General features: G+C 40.3%; 1 protein-coding gene across 1 annotated transcript in view; it reads right to left on the bottom strand.

Annotated features, from left to right (window-relative positions):
* SLCO1C1 (solute carrier organic anion transporter family member 1C1) overlaps positions 1 to 9986 on the bottom strand; it is a 66544-nt gene that overhangs the window by 25376 nt on the left and 31182 nt on the right. The window contains exons 6-9 of the mRNA XM_032796059.2: positions 8646 to 8792; positions 7368 to 7466; positions 5670 to 5915; positions 1728 to 1892 (exon numbers count right to left, since the gene is read on the bottom strand). Coding sequence (XP_032651950.1) covers positions 1728 to 1892; positions 5670 to 5915; positions 7368 to 7466; positions 8646 to 8792 — 657 coding nt within the window. The remainder of the gene's footprint in view (positions 1 to 1727; positions 1893 to 5669; positions 5916 to 7367; positions 7467 to 8645; positions 8793 to 9986) is intronic.

The following is a 9986-nucleotide window of genomic DNA, read 5'->3' as shown; positions in this document are numbered from 1 at the left end:
AAGTGGGTATTCACCCACGAAAGCTCATGCTCCAAAACGTCTGTTAGTCTATAAGGTGCCACAGGATTCTCTGCTGCTTTTACAGATTCAGACTAACACGGCTACCCCTCTGATACTTGAGCCCCAGTAAGGACTCTCTGCAGGGCAAGGCAATATTTTATGGGTGAGAACATGTTATATCTCCCTTAAGTCTCATGGAGAATGCACTATAACATTGATACAGCCTGGAAGCGGGGGAAGGATGAAGTCAGCAGTTGAAAGGTGTGATCTGGAACTGGGGAACAAGCAGCATAGCAGAGACCAACAGGAAGGCAGCAGGAAGAGATGTCTTACAATAAGAGCAAAGTAGGACAATTGAGAGACCTACTGGCCTCCATGCTGAGTCATGTCACTGTGGCATTACCTTTTCTTTTCTTTTTAACATTCCCACTTGCAAATAACTAAAAATTGTAGGCATTTTACAGGAGGTAAATATGAAGCCCAGATGGCTATCTTTAGCTCCATCTGTTAATTGAGAATAACATTATTTAACTAATTTCTTAATAAATTCTAGAGATGCTACAGCTACACCATAATTGGGTCCTGTGACAAGGCACCTGCCCCACACTGGCCCTGAGAGAGTTAAAACCAGCCTAGGGAGGCTGAGCAGCAGGCAGCCAAAAGACTGGCTGCAGAGGAAACAGCCAATTAGGGTGGCAGCTGCAGACAATTAGGACAGAGGCTGGACCAGCCAATCAGGGCCCAGCCAGACCACATGAAAGGAAGATGCAGACCAGAGTGGGTTTGTTTGCTGCAAGGAGCCCTAGGGAGAAGACTGGCTTCCTAGAGGGCTCCTGGCAGGCTGCCAGGACTTACATGCTCGAGGCCCTGGGAAGAGGGCAAAGGAGCTGGAGCCAGAGGCAGGAGCAGAAGGAACAGAGGCTGTGGGGAAGTGGCTCAGGGAATAGAGACAGAGACCTGGAAGGAAGAAGCAGCAGGAAGCTGCTGTTGGCAGGGTCCCTGAGCCAGGAGCTGGAGTAGTGGGCGGGCCTGGGTCCCCCTCACTGAAGGAACAGCCCAGCTATGGACGGCCAAGCTACTATGAGGAGTGGCTGGACTCTTGCTGGAGGAGTCCCCCAGAAGAGGGGGAAACTGGATGGTGACATGGAGGGAGGGCTGTGCCACAAAGCAGATGCTGAGAGGAAGGAGCCGTAAGGGGTCTTCAAATGGAGGTGAGGGCAGGAGAGCCACCACCACATAAGGGTGCACCCACTGGGGCTGAGCTAATTCCCAAAACACCCAGCAGGAGGCACTAGTATGGTGAGTCACCTCATGACAGGTCCCTACCCACTTTCTGAACTGGTGCTCAGTTTGTTGGAATGGGAAGTCAGGAAGTGAGCAATACTAATAAATATCTATTTACAGAAATTATTTTAAAATTAATTCCCAATTTAAGTTATTTTCTTGCGATTGCCTGATATTTTTCTTTTATATTTTCTGGAAGAAGGGTAAGTAAACCAGCAATCTCAACAATCCCTTGCAGCAGCTCTTGCATACACTTAAACTCAGAGTTAATTAAATGCTAAATCCAATGATAAAACAGATTCATGTTCAGCATCTGGTATTTAAAATTTTTACAAGGGGAGCAGAAAGTAGCCTTCAGAAGCATTTTTTGCCCATTTCTGTCTACCAGTCGGCAATCTGAAAGGTTTCCATTTTTAAGGTGCCAAGAAGTTGACTTAACATACCTATAACAAAATTCGTTTTTGAGGATGATTGCCCATACTGTTGCTCAATATATTTTGGTTTATATGTTACCATGCCAATTAAAGAATTGAACTGAATGATGCTTGCACATAAATATAGAAAGAAAACTGGATTTCCGAAGAGGTTCTTCACTGATGGCAGGAAATCTGCAAACCAAAATGCTCTGTTAGTGAAAAGCAAACTGGAAAAATAATAATTAATATGAATAAAATTTTGTAATTCAATAGCACTTTCCCATCAAGGACCACACAATGTTTAATAAAGATTAATGAAGTCAGTTCCATAGCATTGCTGGGAGGTGGGTATGATCCCTATTTTACAGATGGGGGGTGGGGGAGAGTGAGGGACAAATTAGTTAAGTGTCAAATTTACAAAAATGGCATTTTGTTTTGAGTGCCTCACTTTTTTTAGTATTCAACTTTAGACAACTAAGGACCTGATTTTCAGGTGCACTGAGCACCCACACTTCCCACTGGCTTCAACTGGCTTGGCCCTATATGGGTCAAGTTGTCTTACTCAGCTGCTGAGGCACCCAAAACTAGAGACCCTTTTGGAAATCTAAGGCCAATGAAAAACAAGTCTGTGGAATATCTGGAACTAGAATCCAGATCTTCTGATTCCCCACCCAGTGCTTTAACCAGACTGTGCCCCATCCCTACTTCAATCAGCTTTGGTATATATTTTAGAGATGGATGAACCTTAAAGGGCAGAGAGAGTTGGATAAGTTTCAATTTGCTGTCTGTGGAAACTACTTTAGCAGTCACTCTTTGACTCACACACATGCGAGAGACCGGATCTGTGAAGGTGATATCTTCGGATGACTTCACAATACCTTGATTTCCAGTTCTCACTGATAAATTTAATTGTTAATTTAAACAGTAATAAGTCACCAGGACCAGATGGTATTCACCCAGAAGTTCTGAAGGAACTCAAATATGAAATTGCAGAACTACTAAGTGTAGTATGTATGGTAGTTAAATCAGCTTCTGTACCCAATGATAGGTAATATGACACCATTTTTTATAAAAGGCTCCAGAGGTGATCCCAGCAATTACAGGCCAGTGAGCCTAACTTCAGTACCAGGCAAATTGGTTGAAACTATAGTAAAGAACAGAATTATCAGACACATAGATGAACACGATTTGTTGGGGAAGAGTCAACTTGGCTTTTGTAAAGGGAAATCATACCTCACCAATCTATTAGAATTCATTGAGGGGGTCAACAAGCATGAGAATAAGGGTGATCCAGTAATTGTAGGATACTTAGACTTTCAGAAAACCTTTGATAAGATCCCTCACCAAAGGCTCTTAAGCTCAGTAAGCAGTCATGAGATAAGAAGGAAGGTTCCCTCATGGATCAGTAACTGATTAAAAAGCAGGAAACAATGGGTAGGAATAAATGGTCAGTTTTCAGAATAGAGAGAGGTAAATAGTGGTTTCCCCCAGAGGTCTGTACTGGAACCAGTGCTGTTCAACATAGTCATAAATGATCTGGAAAAAAAGGGGTAAAGAGTGAAGTGGCAAACTTTGCACACAATACAAAATTACTCAAACTAGGTAAGTCCAAAGCAGACAGCAAAAAATTAAAAAGGGATCTCACAAAACTGTGACTGGGCAAAAATGGTAGACAAAATTAAATCTTGATACATGCAAAGTAATGCACATTGGAAAATATAATCCCAACTATATATACAAAATGATGGATTCTAAATTAGCTGTTACCACTGAAGAAAGATCTTGGAGGCATTGTGGATAGTTCTCTGAAAACATCTGTTCAATATGCAGCAGCAGTCACAAAAGCTAACAGAGTGTTAGGAACCATTAGGAAAAGAATAGATAGTAAGACAAAAAAATATCATAATGCCTCTACATAAATTCATGGTATGCCCACACCTTGAATACCACATGCAGTTCTGATCACCTCATCTCAAAAAAGATACATTCAAACTGAAAAAAGTACAGAAATGGGCAACAAAAAATATTGCAGATATGGAACAGCTTCTGTATGAGGAGAAGTTAAAAAGACTGGGACTTTTCAGCTTAAAAATGAGACTACTAAGGGGGGGGATATGATAGAGGTCTATAAAATCATGACTAGTGTGGAGAAAGTAAATAAGGAAGTGTTATTTACTCTTTCACATAACACAAGAACTATGGGTAACTCAATGAAATTAATAGGCAGCAGATTTAAAACACACAAATGGAAGTACTTCTTCAAATAACGCACAGTCAACCTGTGGAACTCATTACCAGAGGCCTAAACCATAACAGGGTTCAAAAAAGAACTAGATATTCTCATAGAAGATAGGTCTTTTAATGACTATTAGCCAAGATAGTCAGGGATCCACACCACGCTGTGTGTCCCCCTTGCCTCTATTTGCCAGAAGCTGGGAACGGGCGACAGGGGATGGATCACTTGATGATTGCCTGTTCTGTTCATTCCTTCTGAAGCATCTGGCATTGGCCACTGACAGAAGACAGGATACTGGGCTAGATGAACCATTGATCTGACCCAGTATGGCTGTTCTTGTGTCGTCATTTGAGGCACGTTGGAAATACCACACAAAAAGCCTTTTTTGTGATATTTTTATGTTTCCAGCAAAACATAGGCATGGCAATTAATAAAAGAAAAAATATTTACTTTCAGGACCGCATTAAATTTCTCTCTCTCTCCTTTTTCTCTTTTCTGTCACAAAGAGAGGGATTTAATTCAGGCTTTAGCCAAAGTTGATAATATCCTTGGCTTGTTCATGACCTCAATGTAAATGAATGGAACTCATTATAGCACATGAATGTTGCATGCATCCATTAAATAAAGAACCACCACAATTTTTCTATCATTAGGTAGCCCAAATCCTGTAACATTCCTAGGTTAAAGGTAAAAACTGGAGATATACCAATCTCCTAGAACTGGAAGGGACCTTGAAAGGTCATCAAGTCCAGCCCCCTGCGTTCACTAGCAGCACCAATTTTTGCCCCAGATCCCTAAGTGGCCCCCTCAAGGATTGAACTCACAATCCTAGGTTTAGCAGGCCAATGCTCAAACCACTGAGCTATCCCTCCCCCAGAATTAAAAACTGGAGATATACCAATCTCCTAGAACTGGAAGGGACCTTGAAAGGTCATCAAGTCCAGCCCCCTGCGTTCACTAGCAGCACCAATTTTTGCCCCAGATCCCTAAGTGGCCCCCTCAAGGATTGAACTCACAATCCTAGGTTTAGCAGGCCAATACTCAAACCACTGAGCCATCCCTCCCCCTTCACTTTGATCCAAAATCCCAGGTGTTGCTAGTGAATAACTGGGAATTCTCTTGCCAACTTGCTGACGTAAAATTCTCAGAAATTAGAGGCAAGGGCACTAGTTATAGTTATAGTGAAATAGTATGGCTTGGTCTTATAAATAAAATTTTTACGTCCAGCGTCCTGCTTCCATACAAGCAGATGCCATAACTTTGCCTTTTCCTGCATTTTGTTCAGCCTGGGCGTGCTTGTGTGAGTAGAAGCCAATTATTTTCCCATTCGTTTTTCTGAACATGGTGCTTTCAATCAACCTCAAGATTTTACAGCAGGGGTTTGCAAACTTTCTGTAGTTTTGGCTATTTTTTGAGGGTGGGGGGGTTTATAGGTCCCCTTTCTATTGGGTTTGTTTAAACATATATCTTTTACAGGGAAAGATCTATAGCCTTTTTGCAAATTCTCCCCCAACAGCCTCATGGATCACTTCAGGGTCACAAAACCAGCTGGAGAAACTGTGCTGTAGGAGATATGGGGCTAGGAAGCAATTAGAGGGCCCCTTTTGTTCATATTGCTAATCCCATGGTGCCACTAAGCCAAAATCAACTCTGGGGCTTTTAAACAGAGGTCAAGCCTGAAAGGTAAGGTGTAAAACTAAACAAACTGTATAAAACAAACTGTGTTTACTTGCCTTTCGCCATTTCAAGTATCTTTACTTGCTGTTCGTAAGATCTGTGATGCTCCCTGTTATCTTCAATAATGAACTTTGACTGCTCAGAGGAGGTACTGGAATCCTTTCTGCTTTCTGGTCTTGGCAGGTGCTTTGGTAAGAACCAGAACGGGATGGCAGCCAGAACACTTAACACACCTGCTATTAAATAACCAAGCCACCAAGCTCCTACCCATCGGGCATCATTGTGAGTTATTGTTATACTGTCTGTGGTACGGGGGGGAAGAGGGACATATTTGCATATTTAGTGAAAGTTTGTTAAGAGCAAAGCAAATTTTGAAGGATACCTCTCCCAGCAGAGATTCTTATTTCTTCAACAGAGCCCCAGATCTCTTTTTCCATAATCACCATCCCCACCCACATCCAATACTTTTCTGACACTTGTGGAGTACACACCCCCTTTAGAAACTATCTACACTGTTCCTTAAGTGGTCGGAAAGGTTGCCATTGAGACATATAACCATGATGCTGCCATATCTCCCACGCAGACTGGGAGTTTTTCTTTTGAGTTCTCATATTTCCGTATAACTTGTGATTTGGGTTAAATGTAATCAGCATTTGTATCACATCAAAATGCCAATTGTATTTTCTCCAGCACTGACACAAACAACATCTATCTACCTGAAGGGTTTAAAAATAGATAATTGTGCCACGTTTCTATCAGTGTTTCATATTCAAACTCTGATTCTGTTCATGACACGTGCTAAGCAACGTCCTATTAAGTCAATAGGAGTTGAAGGGGCAACTGTTCGGCAGTTCACAAGATCAATCCCACTGATTAGAGCATCATCTTATCAGTACAATGGATTTCAAAAATACAGCAACAACATAGAGTTATGTATGCATTGCTGTTTACCCCTGTCCCAGTAGAGTCAGGGCAAGGAATTCAAAACATTCACTAAAAGAGTCATTTTAAGGATGGTCAAAAAATTTCCATCCAACCTTTTTTCGGATGGAAAACTTGGTGGGGGAGAAGGAGGAGGCTGACAAAACAAAAAAATTCAGCTTACCATAAACAAAAAGTCAGAAAACCAAAAACCTGAACCATTGTCAAAAAAAAAAAAAAAGGAAGAAGGTTTTGATCAAAAATTTTCAGTTTCTCTGTTTTGTGTTTTTTGGTTGGTTGGTTGGTTTTGGGTTTGTTTGTTTGTTTGTTTGTTACTAAAAAGTCAAAAATTATCTTTGGGGAGGGGTGAATAAACAACATTTTCCAATCAGTTCTAATTATATGACTTATTTCTGGGTCAGATTCTGCCATCCTTATTCATGTTGAGAAGTACTTTACACCTCATTCAGTCCCTTTCTTATACTTTAGGCATTCAGTCTCCACAAACAACATCCAAAATCCCATTACTTTAGAAAACATGCATGCAGAATATATCACTTTTTTTTGCTGACAGGTTTTGCTGAAATTCAAGGGATTGTGTTTTAATGTCTTTTATTTAATTTAAGCAATATTATGATGGAGGAAAAGAGAATTCTTCTTATGCTGGAAATAGTTTTTCAGTTTAAAATCTTCCAAAGCCAACTATCCTCAAGCCTTTAATTTAATTTAACCTGCCTTTTTATATCCCCCATATCATTTATTTTGAAGGATTTGGAACTTTTCAATGCAACACATAGAGTAAACATTTTTTAAAAATGATTTTTCTGACTTACCCAGGTCTACAAAGCCAATGTCAACGTATAGTTTGGCACAGAGGGATCCTAAAAGAAAACCAAATATTGGCCCTATAATTGCAACTGTCTGTACACACCCTGCAAAAAAACACAAGGAAACTGTCATTTTTCTGCCTTAAATGACTCTGTTTTCATACATTGTCATGCTCTGTTCTTGTGTACAGTATCAGTGAAAAGTGATCTGTATTTTAACATGGAGGACCAAATTCTGCCTTCACACACATTGGTGCAAATCCAAAATAATCTTATTCTTATTCCCAAACAATGGAATTGCTCCAGACTAGCGCCATTGTATCAAAAGGCAAAAATTGGCTTATTGCATCAAAATTTCACTTTTGTTTTTTTTGCTGTCACCTAATTAACAGACCAAATTCAGCCTGGAATAAGTGAATTCATGGAAGTTTGTGGTCTAAATTCAAAAGTGCCACCAACAGGGTTGCAAATTATGTATAAGGTGGTCAGAAAATGTGTGTACATTAACCAACATATTTTATTAGTGATGGACAAACCTCAAAAAGGGTCAGCACGTCACACTGGATTAAGTTCAGATGTTTTTTGTTAGGCTGTTATCCAACCTACACACATTTTTTGAGTTTGAGTTTTCAAAATTGATCTGGAAATCTTGCAAAAACAAATTTTTGCATAAAATTTCTGGTAGATCTCACTTCTAACCAGACTAGAAATACTTAGAAAAAAAGAAGTTTCTAGTGATAAAAACCTTTCAGATGGTATTTCAGCTTAACATACAGGTATTGTCACACATGAAACACAATAGGGAAAAAGTTCTTTTAAGTATTTCAACCCTCAACATATGACTGTTCTGATTCAGTTTGGAGGGATGATTCCAAGTTCTGATTCTGTTCATAATAGTTTATCTGTGCTTAATTTAAATTCCATGTTACATTTTAAGCACCAAATAAATCTATGCTATACAAATTTCTATTCCCCTCCAAAGAACTGTGTGATCCACTAATCCACATGCAGAGGATTTAATAAGATTAAGGTAGCAACAGGAACCCAAGGCCAAATTATCTTCTCAGTGAAGATAATGGGACTGCACTGGTGTAATCAAGAGTGGAATTTGGCCTCTAAAATGCACATAGCTTTTAAATAAAACCTTGAAAATTTTAAACCATGCAAGCAAAATAATCAGGACAAGTTAATTTAATGTCACTCATTCTGCTACTGAAAACAACTCATTTTATGTCTTGTGAAAAATAAGACATTAGGATCAAGTAATTTGATTTATTATTTTACCAATGTAGAAAGCAGCACTCTCTTCATTGGCATAATCGTCAATGTACGTAATTCCCAAAGGCTGGATAGGAGTCTCCCCTATCCCACGCAAAAGATTCCCAAGCAAAACATAGATCCACATGGACGATCCAACATCTTTTTCACATCCTGGATAGAGAGAGAGAGAGAGAGGGTAAAACAAGACATTGTTTGTGACATTTTGACATTGAACACACAGGGCCCAGCTCTGTCCTCAGATGTACAGGTACATTTCCTGTTGGCACCTGGGTAATTGGGAGGAGGAACTGAGCCCACAAATTTATTGCAAAGATAAAAACACTCCCAAGACCAGTTGGTGGAATGGAATTTTAAACCACTTCTGTGCTGTTTTATGCACCAGATTCAGTGCCTGTGCTGTAGCACACACCTCGTACATTTCATTCAAACAGCTAAAATTCTGTAGCATTGTGAGCAGAGGTAAAAGGGACTCTAATGGTTCTCTTTAAGTCATACAGGCAAATATCAATAGAGCCCCTATTGGCTTTAGAATCTATATTTTCCTCAGTGCCACACAGGTAACAGGCTATTTCAATTCCTAGATGGTGCCAATGCAATGATAAAGACCAGGCTTTATTTTATGTTTTGGACCAATAAATGTGCATTTATACCCAAAAATAAATAACTCACAATACCAGACCTCAACAGAAATAAGAAACACAGAGATTTCCATTGTTCATTGAATGTTGAGGTATTTGATTTTATTGAGATTCCTGCAGAACCTGCACATACGGATTTATGGCAGTCATCCCACCTAGCAGAGCACCTGTGAAATTGGTGCTCCTGTACTTTCACTAGTGCATCGCAGCACCAAGCAGCTGTAAAACCAGCAGATCTATCTCACTCAGAATTCACAATTATGGGGGAAATGCTCAGATGGTATATAGCACTTTCACCCCTGTAATCCTTACTATTCTCCTATATTGAGGGTATCCCAGGGTGTTCCTAAGACCCGCTTATTCCTACCTTGGTTGGACAGCTCCTTTGAGCCACAGGCAGCTGGAAATAAGCATTTCTCAGGCTGCTTCAATTTATGCCAGGTATCTTACTAGCCTCTGACTGGCCCCAGGATTGGGGGAATTAAAAGATGGCATTAAAGAAGGCTCAGCTATGTTTCTAGTACAAAAAGTAGCATAGATATGAAACAAAGATAATTGCCTTTTGTGACAGACCCAGATCAGTGGGGTACAGGAGTCTGGTCCTATTGGCATCCCAGGGGTGGGCGGGCAAAGCCCGCCCACTTCTAAAGGACCTCCCCCCAGCCTAAGGGGAGGATCCACAGGTCTAGAACACCAAGTAATTCCG

This window comes from Chelonoidis abingdonii, chromosome 1 (assembly GCF_003597395.2).
Source record: "Chelonoidis abingdonii isolate Lonesome George chromosome 1, CheloAbing_2.0, whole genome shotgun sequence".
In the NCBI taxonomy this organism is placed as follows: Eukaryota; Metazoa; Chordata; order Testudines; family Testudinidae; genus Chelonoidis; species Chelonoidis abingdonii.
The sequence above is the reverse complement of the archived record's forward strand: the minus strand, read 5'-3'. Positions and strand labels throughout refer to the sequence as shown.